The sequence below is a fragment of the Microtus pennsylvanicus genome, chromosome 15, assembly GCF_037038515.1.
Source record: "Microtus pennsylvanicus isolate mMicPen1 chromosome 15, mMicPen1.hap1, whole genome shotgun sequence".
Classification (NCBI taxonomy): Eukaryota; Metazoa; Chordata; class Mammalia; order Rodentia; family Cricetidae; genus Microtus; species Microtus pennsylvanicus.
Window position 1 is genome coordinate 72,303,305 of NC_134593.1, and position 18,573 is coordinate 72,321,877.

An 18,573-nucleotide genomic window follows, 5' to 3' on the forward strand; every position below is an offset into this window, starting at 1 on the left:
CTCACAGAGATTTCAAGATACATTAAAAATTCTGTAACAAACTACTTCACTAATGGTTCCTAAAGATCAAGACAGAACCCTAGAAGTGATGAGGCATTTGTGTCCAAAGACAATATGGAAAAGCCAGAGCCAGCAAAGCACCTTGTCATCTTAATAGGCTCTGGTTCATAAAAGGCCAGTTGTTGGTCTGGGTTTCTGGGTACTTGTTTTTAATTTTTGCAGACTATGGTTTCATGTCCTTTTCTGCCATTCTGTGTTATAAGTTGTATTATAAAAGCGGGTCACTCACCCTTTCTGGTAGGTATGGTCTGTGCCTCAGTGGCAGAAGTCTACTGGAAGTTCCTTTGAAAGTTTCTGCCATCTTACTTGGTTTAGAAATTGCTAACTATAACTAGATATATTATAAACATATGTATGCAAGTGTGCATACCTGTAGACACTAGTTGGGAACATGTCAGTTTGAGGAGATTTTTTGAGATGGCATAGGAGTAGCGAGGCATCTGGGCATTGGCTGTGGAGGAAGTTCAGCTGGGTGCATTCTCTGCCTCTCTGAGCTAGCAGTCTTTCATCCCAGCATCTAGCTCCAGAGTTTTTATGGATAAAATCAAACGATTAAGATTTTGTTAACCACAAAGCAGTTTTGTTAAAGATTTGTATATATTACTGTGAATTCTAAGGAATTTAAATCAATGTTTATAATTTGCTATGGTACTATTTCTAATAATTAAGACGCCATTGAAATCCCCCAATGTCATATTATGATGTACATATGTATTAGGTGATTTTATAATATAGGTATTTTATAATATATAGGTACTTGTAATGGTAAATGATTTGCACTTTCCTGGGAAATGGGCATTAGTTGTCTTACCTGGAAGTATGTGAACTGAGAGTGATAAAGATCTGGATACACATGGAGGGTGGTCCCAATAACAAGCAGGAGTTCAAACTTGTGGAGAGATGAGCTGATGTAGCCAGTAAATCCCAGGCACCATATCTTTAGAAGTGCTTCCAGGTCAAAAAGGACTGTGAAAGCCACCTAGAGGAACAAGGAGACACCAAGATTGACATTTAAGACTGTACATTCCCAATTTCCTCATATACTTATAAAAAGTGAGTTCCGGCCACTGTATATAAACTAAAAAGCCCCACAATGACATTTTATATTTATAAAACATTTTATGTATATGTATGTATACGCATATGTGCATATGAGTGTAGTTTCCTGGCAAAAGCCAGGAAGGGCATCAGATCTGCATACATCTTGAGTTACAGGGAGCTGTGAACTCTGGATATGGGTGCTGGGAACTGAAGTCTGTTCTTCTGTAAGTGTAGCCAGAGTTCTTAATCACTGGATTATCTCTCCAGCCCTAACACTTTTTTAAAAAGATATGTTTGAAACACATCAGTTAAAAACAAGAGACTAAACCTATATTAGACCATCAAAAACATTATTGATTCATCTAGATTTTGAGGTATATAACAAGTAGAGAAATTGAGAATCTATACCAACTAAGAAATTTGTATACATAAATGATATGTTTAAAAATTTTTCACATAAATTCCAATATCAAAAATAACAATACTATAAAGTGTACAAATACAGTTAGCGTGTTTTCCCATTCTTAAACTGCTCGGAGGGTGATACTTCTTATTTTATTGAAATAGGTTATAATTTGAATCAAAATAGGCAATACTGTATTTACTTCTAAGTAAAGGACATGAAACTGAATATTGGGATTAGTTGTAATTTTATAATGTCTCAGCATACACTCTTAAATTGTTAGAAATTAAATCCCTTTATTTCTGTGCCATTATTGAATATAAAAAAGGATTTTATTCCACTCATATTTGGAAAATGTAGAGAAATGGAATTATAGTAATAACATTAAGAAATGGAATACTTGTGGTGGTTGGTGCACACCTTTAAACCCAGCACTCGGGAGACAGAGGAAGGCAGATCTCTGTGAGTTTGAGGCCAGACTGGTCTCCAGGAGCTAGTTCTAGGACAGGCTCCAAAGCTACTCAGAGAAACTGTCTCAAAATAAACAGAGAAACAAACAAACATAAAAAGAAATGGAATACGAGAAGCAATGCAGATTGTTGATTTAGATATGCATAAGGATTTTGATATTTTTGAAGGCTACCATGTCTGTAAATTCAACTTGCTTTCTAGTTTTTGCTGGACATTTCCACGCTGTGAACACTCAAAAAAGGCAAAACATTTTCATTTCTAGCTGCATTTTAAATACTATCCTTATTCCCACAAATAAGTTTAGTTCTCATCTCTCACCAAAGACGATTCTATGTATAGCAGACAGAGACCATTACAGAAATCTACAACTAGTCAAAATGTAGAAAAATACTAACAGAGATTCCCAGACCCAACTGCTACATCTGCAACATAACCCCACACTGAAGGTTCAAAGACTCCAAAGACTGTCAGAGCCAGAGGAACAGAAAGTCTCCTTGGAGATAGGGTCTTCTATACTTGATAGGAAATCTGCACCTATGAAATTGCAGCAATATTGGTGCTTAATATAAGACCAGAAAAAAATGCAGGTTGACATGAAAATATGGGTGGGGAAAATCTCATAGGACCTCATGCTTAAGAACTACAGACAATTAATGACAGAGAGGGAAAGCAGATCTTCTGCAGTGATAGGTTACCCACTCTCAGTGCATATACACATATAAGCAATATTAAACAAACTAAGTTACACATACACTTGTAACAATAATAATTAACTTTGAGATAATTTTAACATCACAAGAAAATGTGAATAAACTCTTCCGTTCACCTTTGTCAGAGGTTTCTGTTAACACACTGTGTTCTTGTCTCAGTATCTCCATGCATGCAGGCCTTGCATTCTAAATGTCGTTGTGAAAGTTGCTTTCCTCCCTCACACACACCCTATCCCTCCAGATTAGAGGAAGGAGACCCAACTCACTTTGGTCCATTTGCATAATTTCCCACGGTGTTTATTACTTATTCCACCAATATTCTCCATTTTAATTCACTGCATGAAAGCACTTGAAGGGATCATTAGGCAAACGCAACCAAACACTTCTGTCTATCATCCTACATATCACAATTGAATAAAATTTTATTTAGCCTCCAAGACTGTAGGGCAGGCTGGTCTCTCTCCTTCACCATTCTGCTTTAAACTTCAGAGTGCTGGCTTTACAATCGTGTGCTACTTTGCCTGTTTTATTGAGGATTTTATACATATAAGTAGGCTTTTAAAGTTTGCATTATGGGAGAGAGCACAAAAACCAGATTCATATGTTTTAAAGTTTGGAAAGTAAAAGATCACTTCCAAAAATATTTATAATAAACCACTTGCCTCCCAGGAATGTCAAAAAGTTACTCTTGCCTCAAAACTTCGATCAGCAATAGCACAGTCAGATGTAATGCTTCTCATGCGTTAATGTGTGTATTTATATCTCAGAGTTAATTTCTTTTAAAAGTAATTATATTTTACTGTTCATAAGCTTGCCAATGTTCTATGGTGTTATTTTGTGTTTCTTATCAGTTTGGAGATTTTTTTATATTAAAGTCATTAATCTTTGTCTGCTAAATGTACTGAATATATTTAGTTTATAGTTCACAAATTTGCATTATAAATTTTACACTTCCATGTCCTTTTATCTTTAGACTTTTTTTTAAAAGAAGATTTACCTCTGCAGTGGTGTGGTGGCTTGAGCCTGGAATGCCAACACCAAGGAGGGAGAGGCAGGAGTAAGCTGAGACCTTATCTCAAAATAATAGATGAAGTATGTACAATGGAGCTGTTGAAAAATAGTGGTCAGCACAGTCAGAGCCATATTATGTCATCCTATTTATCTGGACCACATTCTACAGTCTTTTTCACATATTTATAAAATATATGTGTGCACATATATGTGTACAAGTGCCCATAGGGTTCAGGAAGGTCATCAGATACCCTGGAGCTGGAATTGCAGGTGGCTGTGACTTGATGTGGGTGCTGGGAACTGAACTCTGATCCTTTGGAGCAGCAACACGTGCTCTTATTTACTTATTTTTGTTTAAATTTCTTTTTCATTTTATGTGCCAACTCCAGCTCCCCCTCCCTCCTCTTCTCCTTTCTCTCTCCTTCCCACTTCTAATCTGCTCCTCAGAATGTATAAGGCCTGCCTTGGGGAGTCAGCAAAGTGCTCTTAACCACTGAATACTGTAAGCAGACTTTTCTGTCCTGCCTGCCAGTTTCCAAATCACAGACATGGAGACTAAATAATTATAAATGCTGGGCTGAAAATTCAGACTTTTCACTAATTAATTCATTTCCATTCATCTATGTGCTGCTCCAAGGCTATTTTACTTCATCCATGAACTTAACATTTCTTCTTTCACATCTAGCTAGTGAACTCCTCTGACTCTGCCCTTCTTCCCAGCATTGTTTTTGACTCCCTGCCTAACCTTACCCTGTTCAGCTATTGGTCCGTCATCTTCTTTATTAAACCAATCACCGTGACATATATTCACACAGTACAAAGGACTATTCCACAGAGTACTCTCTAGATACAACTTTCACCCACTTAATACACTTTATGTGATGGTTAAATTTCAAGAGAACCAGAAAAGCTAAATATTAGGGGCTAAATATTAGGTCAAAGGCTAAGTCTTAGAGGATGAGGAATGACAGAATACTGGTAAAAGACATGAGTTAAGGTTATGAGAGAGCTATAATGCTATTTTTTTCTAATGCTGCCATGATTTTGATGTTGTTGCCTTTGTTTTTTGTTGCAGATAAGACGCTTAGTTAAGGTTTTTATTGATGCAATGAAATACCATGACTAAAAAGCAAGTTGAGGAGAAAAAGGTTTATTTGATTTACACTTCAGTATTGCTGTTCATCACCAAAGTCAGGACAGGAACTCAAAAAGGGCAGTATCCCATAGGCAGGAGCTGATGTAGAGGTCATGGATGAGGGCTGCTTACTGGATTGATTCCCATGGCTTGTTCTGCCTTCTTTCGGGGTTCCTGATTCATGAAAAAGTCTGCAAGACATTCTTCAGGACAAGCATATAGTGACTGCCTTTGAAATTTCCTGCTTCATGGAAATGTCTGCTGGATACTATGGGACTGTAGGCCGAAGATGGATGCCCCAACGGTACAGAGGAACTTTGGGTGACTGTCAAGGCAGTGAGATGTCTCTGTCATTTCTAGAGTTTGAAAGTTGCTTATTTCTTGTTTGCTTAGGTAATATTGTATCTTTCTGGAGTCTTTGATGGAGTTGAAGAATAGTTAGTTATAGTTATAGTTTTCCTTAGTTATGATAAAGATTATTGTAATTTTTAACTTGATAACTGTTTTGTTATATGTACTTTTGCTATGTTAAGTTAAAGCCTTCCTTTTTTTTGTTTAAACAAAAAAAGGGGAAATGATGGAGGAAGGTCATTGGCTAATAAAGAAACTGCCTTGGCCCATTTTATTGGTTAGAACATAGGTGGGTAGAGTAAACAGAACAGAATGCTTGGAGGAAGAGGAAGTGAGCTCAGACTCGACAGCTCTGCTCTCTGGAGCAGAGGCCATGCTCCCCTCTCCCGGGCAGATGTGATTCAACTCCGACCCAAGATGGACGTAGGCTAGAATCTTCCCGGTAAGCGCACCTTGGGGTGCTACACACATTATTAGAAATGGGCTAGTCCAGGTGCGAGAGTTAGCTGAGAAGAGGCTAGATATAATGAGCCAAGCAGTGTTTAAAAGAATACGGTGTCTGTGTAATTATTTCGGGGCATAAGCTAGTAGGCGGCCAGGGTGCTGGGGACACAGCTCTGCCGCTCCTATTACAACACAGCCCACTTTCTTATAGAACTCAGGACCAACAGCCCAGGGATGACACCACTCATGGGCTCGCCTCTCTTCCCTTGGTCACTAAATGAGAAAATGCCTTACAGCTGGGTCTCAGCTGAGATTCCTTCCTCTGATGACTCTACTTATGTCAATTTGATACACAAAACCAGCCAGTACAACAAGTACATAAAGTATATATTTGACAGTAAAAGCATAAAACACAATGTGAAAGCCCACAGTTTCAGAATGGCTATTTTAAATGTTCATTGAGGTGTGCTGACTTTGGGTTTGGAAAATTGAAAAGAAGAACAAAAAGAAGGAGGAAAAGAAGGGAAGGAAGGGAGAAAGAAAGAAGGAAAGAAAGAAAGAGAGAGAGAAAGAAAGAAAGAAAGAGAAGAGAGGAAGGAAGGAAGAAAAGAAACAAGCAACGAACAAAAGAAAGAAAGAAAGAAAGAGAGAGAGAGAGAGAGAGAGAGAGAGAGAGAGAGAGAGAAAGAAAGAGAGAAAGGTGAGGAAGCTATGGAGAACAAACCAGTAAGCAGCGTTCCTCCATTTTATCTGCTTTGGTTTCTGCCTCTCCTCTTGCTTGAGTTCCTGCTGTTGCTTCCCGAGATTATGGACTGTAACCAGGATGAATAAGATTAAATAGCCCTCCCTCCTAAAAAAGGTATATCTTGTTTGCTGTCATTATAAGAGAATTTATTAATAATCTTAGCAATGTACAGTCTATATGATTTAAACCTTGTACATTATTATTTCGACTTTTTAAATTTTATTATAACACATATGACATCTGATATATACCACAAAAGGCCTTCTTGTCTTCAATAAAATTACCAATATTGGATCCAGATTTTAAAAATTAAATGATGTGTGCATATGGTACATAGACATATATGCAGGAAAATACACACATAAAACAAAAATAAATAAATTATGAAAACACTTCAAAAATTAAACAAATTATTGTTAAAAAGATAGTACTGTATTTGTCCTCAGGATAGTATAGTATATTTTTTTCAAATAATGTGTAATTGAACTCATGTGGCTAGTAAGTTGAATAGCCAGATGAATGACAAATTTTGGAAAGAAGGATGAAATTAACTGATTAGAAGATGGCACACTTAAACATAAAAAAATAGAAGCTATACCACTCTTTTAATTCAAAGATGATGCCTGAACATGTATGGTGGCAAATTTTAAATGAGTGTACTTCACTATGCACCTATGGAGATGAACCAGGCCTAGACTGTCTTTTTCAATAGCATTTGAAGGTCCTTGGTCTTGGTACTATATACGGCGTCCCTTGTCAGCAGTCCATAAGAGAGCCTGGTCTGGTCCTTCACGTGAGCTGTTCTTACTTCTACAGCTTTCTGTGTGTCATAACCCCTAAGCAATAGATCTTACTGTTCATCCTATAACAATGGGAAGCTTGCCCAGCCTCTGTCTCCAATCATGAAGGTTTAGCTGTTCTACTTGTCCTTGACCCAGAATGAATTGCCATCGTATGTCTGATCAACAAGAGGTGAATCTTTTGCAGTGCTCCACAGCTTTCCTTGGACCTTCTGCTTCATCTGTGAGTGAGATGCGCAGGAAGCAGAAAGGCTTTCATAAAGTGTAGACTTGCTTTGTCGCCTTCTAGAGAGCCTTCTTTTTCTCGAGTAATTCCTGTGTTCCTTCAGAACCATCTGCTCTTACCATAATTGTTAGAATAAAAATAAGTTAAATGAATAAATTATTTTAGTTCCAACAAATTCTGACACCTATGTTGAAGTAAATTAATCAGAAGAAATGATCAAATTATGAAAGCATATCCTTTCATAGCAGCAATCTTTAACATTATTGTTAAATTTAATTTCATTTTCTGGGAACTTTAATTAGCTAAATTCTTTCCAATAATTATTTTTATATATATTTCTAAAATATTTTAATCTTATTATGAATTTTTTCAGCCTTAGGAACATTATCAGTTTTAGACAGAGTAACACCTCTATAATGATAAGCTGCACTATTTAGCCATTTATTTCAAAAGTTTTCTATTGGATTATCTAGTACGCTGACAGTGCACCAGAGACGTGGGGGCTGTAAATGGTTGTCTGTGGCAGTGAGGTGATTCATGAGGTTGACTGTATCATAAGCTACAAATGTGAGCACTGGTTGACATTTCAATCACAAACACCGTAAGAACTATGAGGTCTAAACTCAGGTGTGCCTTTGTTATGCTTTGCATCTAGAATGACCCCAAAGGCTCATATTTTAAACTCTTGGTTCCAAGCATATGGCACTAGTTTTATGTTATGGAGCCTTTAGTGGAAGCTTTGGTGGAGTAAATAGGTTACTGGGACTGGGCCTTTGAAGGTTATACTGCCCCGATTCTGACCTGTGCTCTCTGTTTTCTGGTTTATGGTTATATGGTGAACTGTTACCATAGGTTCCACACAGAATGGACTGTTCCCAGAGTCATGTTTTCCCCATTACTAAAAACCAGAATTTTTGAGCTGGGAGCCAAAATAAATGTATTTTATACATAGATTTAATTGTTGCTAACGATATGTTTATTGAGTTTTTAAATTTTTTGTTTTCTTACGTTTCACCAATGCTTTCTAATTTTCCCCAACGATCTTATATATATTTTGTGAAATGTATACCTAGACATCTTTCAATATTTTTTAATAAATTATTGTCTATTAACTTTTCATTATTGTGATGTAGAAATACTATGACTTTAGTATGCTAATTCCACATCCCACAACATTACTGTAAATTCTTATTTCTTAGAACATGCCTACAGGTTTGTTTGGAATTTTTACACTGAGAAATGCATCATTGAAAGTGTTCTGTGCTCTCTTCTCTGATTTCTCTTCCCTTTTCCTTCTCTTTGTCTCTCCTTTCCTAATTAGTACTTCTTGGGTTTTTTTTTCTGCTTTTGTTATTCTAGTTTAGGTTCCAGGGAAATACCGGACAGAAGTAGTGACAGGAAATACACACAGCTTACTTCCGTCTTGACATGAATTTCCACCATTCATCCTTGTCATTTGTAGGTTTTCATAGATACCTTTATAATGGTAAGTAATAAAGTTTGCTTTTCTCAGTGGTTTGCTAAGGGCTTTTCTTGCAAATAGTTTTATCTGATATTCTTCATGTGCTGAACTAGCTACATAGGTTTTCTTTCATTCTTAGTGGATAATATCAGAAAAACAGATTCCCTGACACTTAAGCAATTTTAAATATCCAAGATACTTGACTTTATATTAAAAAATAAAGACTACTAAGTCTTACATTATTAAAACTGATAACCCTCATGGAAACCAAGGGAATCAATAATTTCAAAACTAAGAGATAAGCTGCACTCATGGAGAGGATCTGCACTTCACCAGATAACTGAAAAACAGCCAGGTTCACATATTTGGGAGGCAAGAAAATAGAAGACGAAAAAAGCTAATTCTCTACAGTAATCAAGACTGGGCATATTAATTTATCTACAATGATTTCTTATATAAAAATGATAAAATTTAAAATGAGAATGACCACATAGTATGAAATGAATCTGTTCATACAATCTGGCAGAACTATAAATAGGCAGAATGAGTGTTTCCAAGCACAGTTAGAAAAATTGAATATGGTTGTATTTTGTACTCTAACAGTTTCTAGCCAAGATATATGCTCTGAGAAAAAGAAACAAACAGAAATTCCTCAAAGCCTCTCCCCAATGTGGCATGAAATCAGAGATGAGAATGTTTTCAGAGAAGCATTGTATCTTATGGCAAAAGATCAAAAGCAAAGCCACTGAAGACTACAATGCCATTATCTGTGGAACAAATAAGCATCCAGTACTGGGATCAATAGTAGTGTTTTCAAAGGCCATAAAGAATGAAAGATAAAACCAAACTCTTTGTAGATATTTGATACTCTTAAAAGACATACTTTGGAGTGATGAATATACTTCTCAGTAGAATAGGCAGAAGAATAAGATGAAAGGACACACAGGGGACTTTCTTACTCTGTCTATTCATTGTTTCTGAACAAATACCCTGAAGCAAATGGAAAAAAATTACTTTTAAAGGAAGATAATGGTGAGCACAAATATTTTTATGCAATATCGTCCATGTGATTGGTTTATAAAATGACTAATAATTAAGAATAAAGTTAAAAGTTGCAGATTTTTCAAAGACTGGACATTTCACATAACAGAAATGATAGACAAAGATGAAGAAGTATAACCTTACATAATGAACGAAGGCTGAGGGCTGTATTTGACATGCCAGGTATTTACCATGGAGAAGTTCAGTCCTTCCCAACTCTTACCAGTGCAAGACAAGTTTAGTCTTAGGACCATGTTGCTTGAACAACAACCTTTCTAAAGATATATTCATCCTCTCAAGCTATAGGAACTCTAAAAACAATCAACACATTGGCTAGATTATGACATATAACCTCTGAAAAGTCAGTTTAATAGATATTTTAGTTTCCTACTGCAGTAGAGAATGATTTTAGAGCTGTCAGAAATATGGATTGGTACATGAACTGTTCGCAGAGATGTAAGGTTTGAGATACACAGCCAAAATACACCTAACAACAAATTTTCTATTTGTTTCCTTTGTTTTTTTTTCTTTTTTATTTGTTTGTTTGTTTTTTCAAGAGACAGGGTTTCTCTGTGTAGCTTTGGTGCCTGTCCTGGAACTAGTTCTTGTAGACCAGGTTGATCTCGAACTCTCGAACTCATAGAAATCCGCCTGCCTCTACTTCCAGAGTGCTGGGATTAAAGGCGTGCGCCACCACTGCCTGGGTTCATTATTTTTATTTACACAATTTTAGGTATAAAATAATAGTTTAATAAAGACAATATAGCATTCAAGTGTGTATACTGGCAGGGAATTGGGAGAGATATTTTAAGCTTGACAAACAACATACACCTAGAAAGTTGAATGTCTGTTTCAAGAATACTTCCTCCAGGCCACGTTTAGGTTTTTATTCAGGAAAAGACAGAGTGGTAAATTATGACTCCTTCTTTTCATTTGAAAAACAGAGTTTCTTAAATGAGAAATTCTGTTAAAATTGCTCACCTCCTGTGATAGGACTTCATGTAGCACTTGGATTTTTAATGTGGACAGTCTTCTAATGAATATACAAATATCCAAATTACCATAGAGCAGAAAATAATGCCAATAATATTAATATTTGTGATTAAACATAAAATTATATTTAAAATACACATATATAAGTATTGCCTGGATGAAAATGAAAAGTAATTTTTTAACCAGATAATTGGTCTATACCTTTTATGTTAAAGCATAATCTGGGAAATAAAAACATCTTTTTCCTGTTTCTTAGGTAATTCTAAATTTAGATATATTAATCCAAAGTAATAGAGCAAGTCTATCGCTCTACAACAGAAGCTAAGCAGCTTAATTCATCCTCAAAGGAAGTTGATTTAGACTGTGAGTTATGGGTTGAGTGGTTTATTTTGAATTTTCCTAAACAATTTATTCTATAATATGTAGAACTCTAACAAAGAAATTGCCTCTTTCAAACCTCATGACCTCTTGTGACACAGTGCGAAAGTTCAGCTTTCAACGCGCTTACATAACGCTGTTTCCTGAACACAGAGCCATTACACTCCCTGTCTTCAACTGCTGCCATCATAGCTGTTTGGGGGAATTAAATGAGATAATGAATTTCTTTAAAGTACTTAGAACATAATAGGTTTTCCAAAAAGTGGGAGCTCTGAGAATTCTACTTGGAAAGCTCTGTGCTACCGTAGCTCATACAATATCCACTATATTGCTAATTTTGTAAATAGACTTTTATACAATTCAGCTGTCTTGAGACCACATTCACATCGGAACAAAGGTGGCTGAGTTGAGGAGCAAACAGAGAGTTGTTGGCCTACAGAGTCTAACAGACATTTTTGGCTCTTCAAGAAATTTTTGTGATTTTTGGCTTAAACTGAAAGAAAATATTTGTTTAAAAATTACATTTAGCTAGAACAACTTATCCATTCTCAAAATATATCACTATGAGTTAACACAATTTTTTTATTTAAAAAGGTGGGCTATGAGAATTTGAAGGAAGTCCAAGCATATTCTGAGAAACTCAAACACCAAAAGTCAGTCCATCAATTGGAACAGATTTTAATTGTTTAAGTAGTTCAATGATAAGCCGATGTCTGTAGATTACTTAAGTAAATAGATATGCCTAGCTTACTTATTTGCTTTTCCTTCCAGGATTTCAAAGAGTTAGCCATTGCACTTATTTATTTAATTATCTACCTTTTTATTGAGAAACATTTGACATGTAAAAGGTGTATTTATATAGTGTATTAACTTGCTGGGCTGGATATACATACATGCTTATGAAACCATCACCACCAGTACCAAAGACACGTCCATACCCTTCTGAATTGTCTTCCTAGCATATTCCTTGTTCTTGATGTTCATGTTAGATGCTGCAATAACACTTCCTACAAAATCTATGCTCCTAAAATTTTTACATGTTCAATATCATGTGATTAGCAATGGGTACTTATGTAGAGAGGATTTACCTCAAGACATGGCTCATTTTTAAACTCAAGTTTGTGTTATTGATTTGAAAAGGACAACAAGTTAAGATATATATAAAAGTATTTCAGGTTTTGCCTGGTTTTGCTACCCCATCTTAGCTCTATGGTTGTTATTTTTAATGTTATCAATAAAACTATGAAAATTGACAAGGAATAATCACCTGCCTCAAGACTCTACCAGAATTTAAGTATCAATTAATGAACTCCACAATAGAAATTCTTTGAAACCTTGTTGCAATTTTTGTAGTATAATGAAAGATCAAGTCATCTCCAGGGTATGTGGCCACTTCATTTACTCCCTAGCACATGGTATAACAAGTATCTATTGTGGGAAGAATACAGAAGTGATGCCCATGCAATCTCTAATATTAGCACTCCTGCAGGAGAGATTGGTGCTCCTCGAGAGAATGGCAATATCCTATTACCATGACCATCTCTGTTCTCCAGAATGCTGGTTATCACTCCTGAAACTTCTGATGTAATTCTTTTGTGCAATGCGGAATCTTTATTTTCGCCTCTATGGCATGGCCTTGTAAGCATTATGTCTCTACCCCTATTTTAAACAATTCCTTCTACTTTATCAAGTTCCATGTTCAGATTATACTTCATGCACATGTCTTTGCCTCCAGTGTTTTTCTCCCAAGTATATTACATAATTCTCTACTACACACATCCCTTTGTACAAGAGGGAGTTCATGCTGCTATGTTCTGTGGCATACAATAAGTGGATAAGGAAAAGATGCTCCATCCATTTATCCTAGAAACCCCTTGATAGAATTCCATCGGGATAAACCAACCTCTGACTCCATCTCCCCACTGTCTACTCAACTTTCCATCAACCACTCATGCACCTTGTCTAAGAACTCAACAACTCTCAGGCTATGGTGGTTCCTTGCATGCTTGTCGTAACCTCATTCTTATCTTTAATCCATCAATCTTGACACAACACACTAATTTTTATGCTTTATTATCAAAGTTATGGTGCAACTGGAAGTCTTGAATTCCTGTTTCAGGCCATGATTACTTACTTATTCACCCATTTCAATCAAATTTTTGTTTTGATCATATAGAGATCTTGAGTATTTTATTTTCCTTTCATTCTTCTCTATTTCATCAATTTCCATTGCCAACCAGAGCCACCTGCTTTCAGTTCATCTGCTTTGTGAGTCACCCCTATTTTCCCATCTCTTTGTTTCTCAGCTCTCCCATTCTAAAGCTGGGTCAGTTTGAACATTGACTTTCTTCTTTCTTATGTAAGACTCAGGGCAGTTATTATCTTTCATGTGATGTCACTGTTAAGTCCATATTGTGAAAATTTGTTTGAATCTTTAACACTGCACTTGAGGTGTCTTTTATTATTATTATTAACATAATAATATTATAACATAATAGTTATTATAATTAACATAATAATAATAATATATTTGGCTTAACCTTCCCAATTTACTTAAGCTTCCCATTTTATTGTGCCATTTACTTCAATGTCCATCCACTTCTCACTACCTGAGAGAAATAAAATTCAGTGAGGACCCACCTCTCCCATCCATATCCGTTCTTTATGTTAAAACCTTATCATGAAACATCCCTGATGTGGGATGCTCTTCTGTAGACTGCGAATATGTGTTGCTTTTATTGGTTGATGAATGAAGGTGATTTGGCCTATAGCATGACAGAATATAGTTAGGTGGGAAATCCAAACAGAGAATCAGGTGAAGAAAGGTAGGGTGACAGAGTTGCCAGTGAGCTGCCAGAGCAGCAAGATATACTAGAGAACAGGTAATGCCATAAAGTCATATAGTGATACACAGATTATTGGAATTTACCAGTAAGAGCTAGCCAATAATAAGTCTGAGCCATAAGTCAAGCAATTATAATTAATATTAAGCCTCTGAATGATTATTTTTGAGCAGCTGTGGTCACTATAAGTCCATGTTTTTTTTTAATGCTATAAAATGTTTACATTCATTTGATCATTTTGATTGTGTATCTATATGACTGGATATCTCTGTCTGTGTGCAAATTTGTGCAATGACACATGTTAGTATAACCTATATTGATTTTCTCTTTTTCAACTTGCGCATTGAGGACTGAAGTCAGACTTGGATGGAAGTATCTTTAGCAAGTATCTTTAGCTACCTTGTCAGCCCATTTCTACTTAATATTTCTTGCTGAGTTTGCAGCAAAGCTGTTACCTTTTTGGTGTTTATGTAGATATAATTTACTCATGAGATTCTCCATTCTTTCACCACTGTTATTGTTTACCATCTGTTTTCTTGATGCCTGTAAGGGTGTAACCTAAAACTAACAGATCAATACCATGTCACAGCTATTGTTAGGCAGTGGAATTTAGGATCAGGGGATTTTGTTACAGGAAATAGAGCTCTACAAGGAGGATGGGGTTTATAAATGACTCCATAGAAGTTTCTTAACATCTACATAGATGCTTATATTCAACTTATGCATGTGCGTGATTCTTTTTCAGAAAAGTTTGTGTGTGTGTGAACTGAATTTTTATTAACCCGTTCCATTTTTAATGTATTAGGGGAGTTTTGAGTACCAAAGAGAACTCAATTACAAAATAAATTGCTTTCTATATGATAATGTTATTTTAATAAACAAAATTAAAGTGTGGCTTTCTGGTTTTGTTTGTTTTTCTCATATATGGGGTTTTTGAAGTGTAGCATCATTAAATTTGTATATCTCTTTTATACAATGAATGGGTCTCTATAAATCAATCCATTTTTCCATAAATATATGGCCATTGAATTGTGAGATTTGCTTTAGACTTAAAACAGTGGTCTTTGAAAACAATTAAAAATATTCAAGAATTAGACCTCAATTTCCTTTACCAGAGTCCAGGCTGGTCCTAGGGACCCCAGATCATTGCCTAGCCCAATTATGATCCGAGAGGCTTCACCCAGCAATGGATGGAAACAGATGCAGTGAACCACAGCCAAATATTAGGTGGGCCTTGGGAAATCCTGTGGAGGAGGGGAAAGAAGCTTTATGGGAGCCAGAGGGGCCAAGAGCACCATGGGAAAATATGCAGAGTAAGCTAGCTTGGCCTCGTGGGATCTCTCAGAGACTGAATCACCAACCAGAGAACTTGCATGGCGCTCACTTGTGCCCTTTTTACTTGTGTTTCCCATATGTTGCTTCATCTTCTTGTGGGACTCCTGGCAGAGGGAGTGGGGGTTGTCACTGACTCTGTTGCCTGCTCTTGGGACTCTTCCCTCTTGATGGGTTGCCTCCTCCAGCCTCAATAGGAGAGGAGGTGCCTAGTCTTGCTGCAACTTTATACACTTTGCTTGCTGGGTACTTTTCTGAAGGGAAGGTGGAGGAAGTGGATGGGGAGAGGGACTGGGAAGAGAGGGGGATGGAGGGGAAACTGTGATCAGGCTGGGAAAAATTAATTAGTTGATTAATTTAAAAATTAAGAATTAGGTCCAGTGAGATGCTTCATTGCTGCCCAAGTCTAATGACTTCAGGTTAATTTGATGTGGTGCATGTACAGATGTGTAATGACCAAATCAGGGCAATTAGCACATCCATCATTTTAAACATTCATCCTCTGTGTGATTTGGCATCCTTAGTTCAGGTGTTAACCCCTGAGCCTCTGGTGTAGTGATTACTGTAGTGGCATTTTCAGTTTACCCACATCCTCCCCCACAATGGAGCTGACTAGTCTCTTTCTGAGTTTCTGAACCTGGGATAACGTACAGCAGTCGAAGTATGCTACCACAGTATGACAAAAGGACACAAAATGAGAGGTTGTTAGGAAAACAGAAAGATCTGGACTAAGACTCAAAGGGCAAAGAAAGGTTACCTTGGCAACTTAACTGCTGTGGAGAAGACTGTCCAGGCTCATGGTGACAGGAACTGAGTCAAACAAGTGACCAGAGGAATCTCGTAAGTGGCAGATGATGGGTCAGCTCAGGAGGCAGTCAAGTAAAGGCCCTTGACGAGGCTCCTCTGCGTATAGTGCTGCTGCACATACCTCCAGCGACTTACCTCTGCGAGGTAGAATTCATCATACTGCCTTCTGAAGTTTTCTCCCTTGTAGTAGTTGCTGGCGGCCACTATCACGTCCACAGTCACCATGCTCAGAATAAACATGTGGAAAACGGATGACCGCATCATTTTCTGAGGAGGCAAAACCGATAGGTAAATTCTTCACGAAGACACAAACCTCACCACTAACTGACACGTGAGTGGTGATATATTTTGAGGGACAACACATCTATGGGACAGTATGGCAGTGAAAAATAGTATTTCCAAGGCCACTGATCAGTGTCTTTCTTGCTCAATAGTGGGACCAAAGGAAGCCATTTCTTTCAGTGAGTTAAAGATGTAGAGGAACATAGTTTCAGAAATCTTCAGTTAGAATTGGAAAATGCATTTAATTTCACTTGTATATGCTTGAATCTTGGACAGTAGGTTGTTTTGACCTTGAGTTGTGAATATATGGAAAAATAGTTTTCATAATGGTTATTCTGAAAAACAAGCATGTCTGTTTGGTATCAAGGAGAATAATAAAACATTTTGCTGATGGTTATAAAGTTGTAAAGAGGGAGAAACAGAAGACTTATTTTCCTTTATTGCTTATATAAATTCTGAAAATAATCTTGTAATGAATAATGACTGTCTGTTGAGCTTATATCTGGAGCTGTTCTAGAATTTTACATAGATGAACTCAATTAAAGTTGATGGTAGTCCTAGGATGTTATTCTAATTTGACGAATAAGAAAACTGAGACTCCAAGAAGTTAAGTAATTTTCTCCACTGTCACATAAGAATCAAGGCTGGACTCAGGACTGAAGATTAAATCTGGTCCAAGTCCATTTTCTTTATTGGAGTGGAGCTAACTAAGCATTAAAAACAGGTATCACAGTAGCTGCCACGTGTTGAATGTTTATTATGTGTCAAGCCATTTATGTACATGCTATTCATGCTGTGTCTGTTAATGCTACAGCTCTAAACAGTAGTATATGTGACATATATTATACACAGCGTTCGTAGGACTTAGGTTGTTTGTTCAAGACCACACAACAGAATGCATCAGAACCAAGCTCTACCACTAAGTCTGTTTGAAGTCTATTCTGTGATTTTACTGCATTGTGAGGAAGAGATCATCCAAGTGGAGAAAAGAGAGTGTGAAGGCTTTGGACACAGAGAGCCAACCGCTCAGGACTGATGCTACCATATGGTCTCTTCCTTTATTGGTTTTTTTTTTTTTGGTACTAGAAGGAAATTTATTAAAGACTCATAAATAGGAGAGAGTGCACGAGAGCTTGATAAAGGAAGAGAGAGAATATGAATTTGAATGAGGCATGGAGCGAGAACTATGCCATTTCATTTAGACATGGAGATCCGTCCTGTGGCAGATAAACGTATATCACAAAGTGGAGATAGGTGGTGAGTAAGGCTTCAGAGAAAAGCTTGCATAGGCTTTGCTAACACCCCAAAGCAAAACCTTTCTGAGGCAGAACATAGAAAGCAGTCACATCATCTCTTCTTGAGGCTTCTTTTCTTCCCCATACTATGGACACTGTGTGTCCCTGCCCTATGACCTGACTGACAAGTTCCTTAGCAGTGCAACTGAAAGAACCTACATAATTCTCAGCCTGAGATAAAGTGTACTTGAAAGATGTCCAAGGCATCATCTCACCTAGCCTTCTCTAACAGAATGGGGTGTAGCCCAGCCCAGTTGGGGGTAGCCAAATTGTCTGCAGCTGAGACTTCACCATTTCCTGGTGTTGTACCCCTGAACAAGCCATGTAAGCCCCAGGTGCAGTCACTGTCCTCAGTTTTCTTCACAGTAAGTGGAGATAATTTGCTCAAAACGTTTATTACCGTTTTTAAATAAGACAACATCTATAAGGAGGTGCTAATACGCTGCCGGCCTTATATAGACTTCTAGTCCAAACAAATGTCATTTTATGATCCAGATATGTTTCTGTCAGGAATGAGAAATTAATCACACAAGGCGAATGAATTAATTATATTGGACATCTCTGAGCCCAGAACCAATGAAGATAAACCAAAGTGATAAAAAAAAAACCCTAATAAATCTAGAGATGTCTGAACCAAGAGAAAAGTCAATTTTCCATGAAGCTTCATGTCCTTCCTGGCAATTGAACACTTTTCTATCTTTTTCTCTTTGACCTTATTTCATCAGTAATATAAAAATCGAATT

At 36.8% G+C, this 18,573-nt stretch overlaps 1 protein-coding gene across 2 annotated transcripts in view; it reads right to left on the reverse strand.

Moving 5' to 3' along the window:
- Positions 1 to 18,573, reverse strand: part of Nalcn (sodium leak channel, non-selective) — a 261,873-nt gene that overhangs the window by 142,152 nt on the left and 101,148 nt on the right. For both annotated transcript variants that reach the window (XM_075948960.1, XM_075948959.1), the window contains exons 11-12: positions 16,389 to 16,520; positions 872 to 1,039 (exon numbers count right to left, since the gene is read on the reverse strand). In XM_075948960.1, the coding sequence (XP_075805075.1) occupies positions 872 to 1,039; positions 16,389 to 16,520 (300 nt within the window). The remainder of the gene's footprint in view (positions 1 to 871; positions 1,040 to 16,388; positions 16,521 to 18,573) is intronic.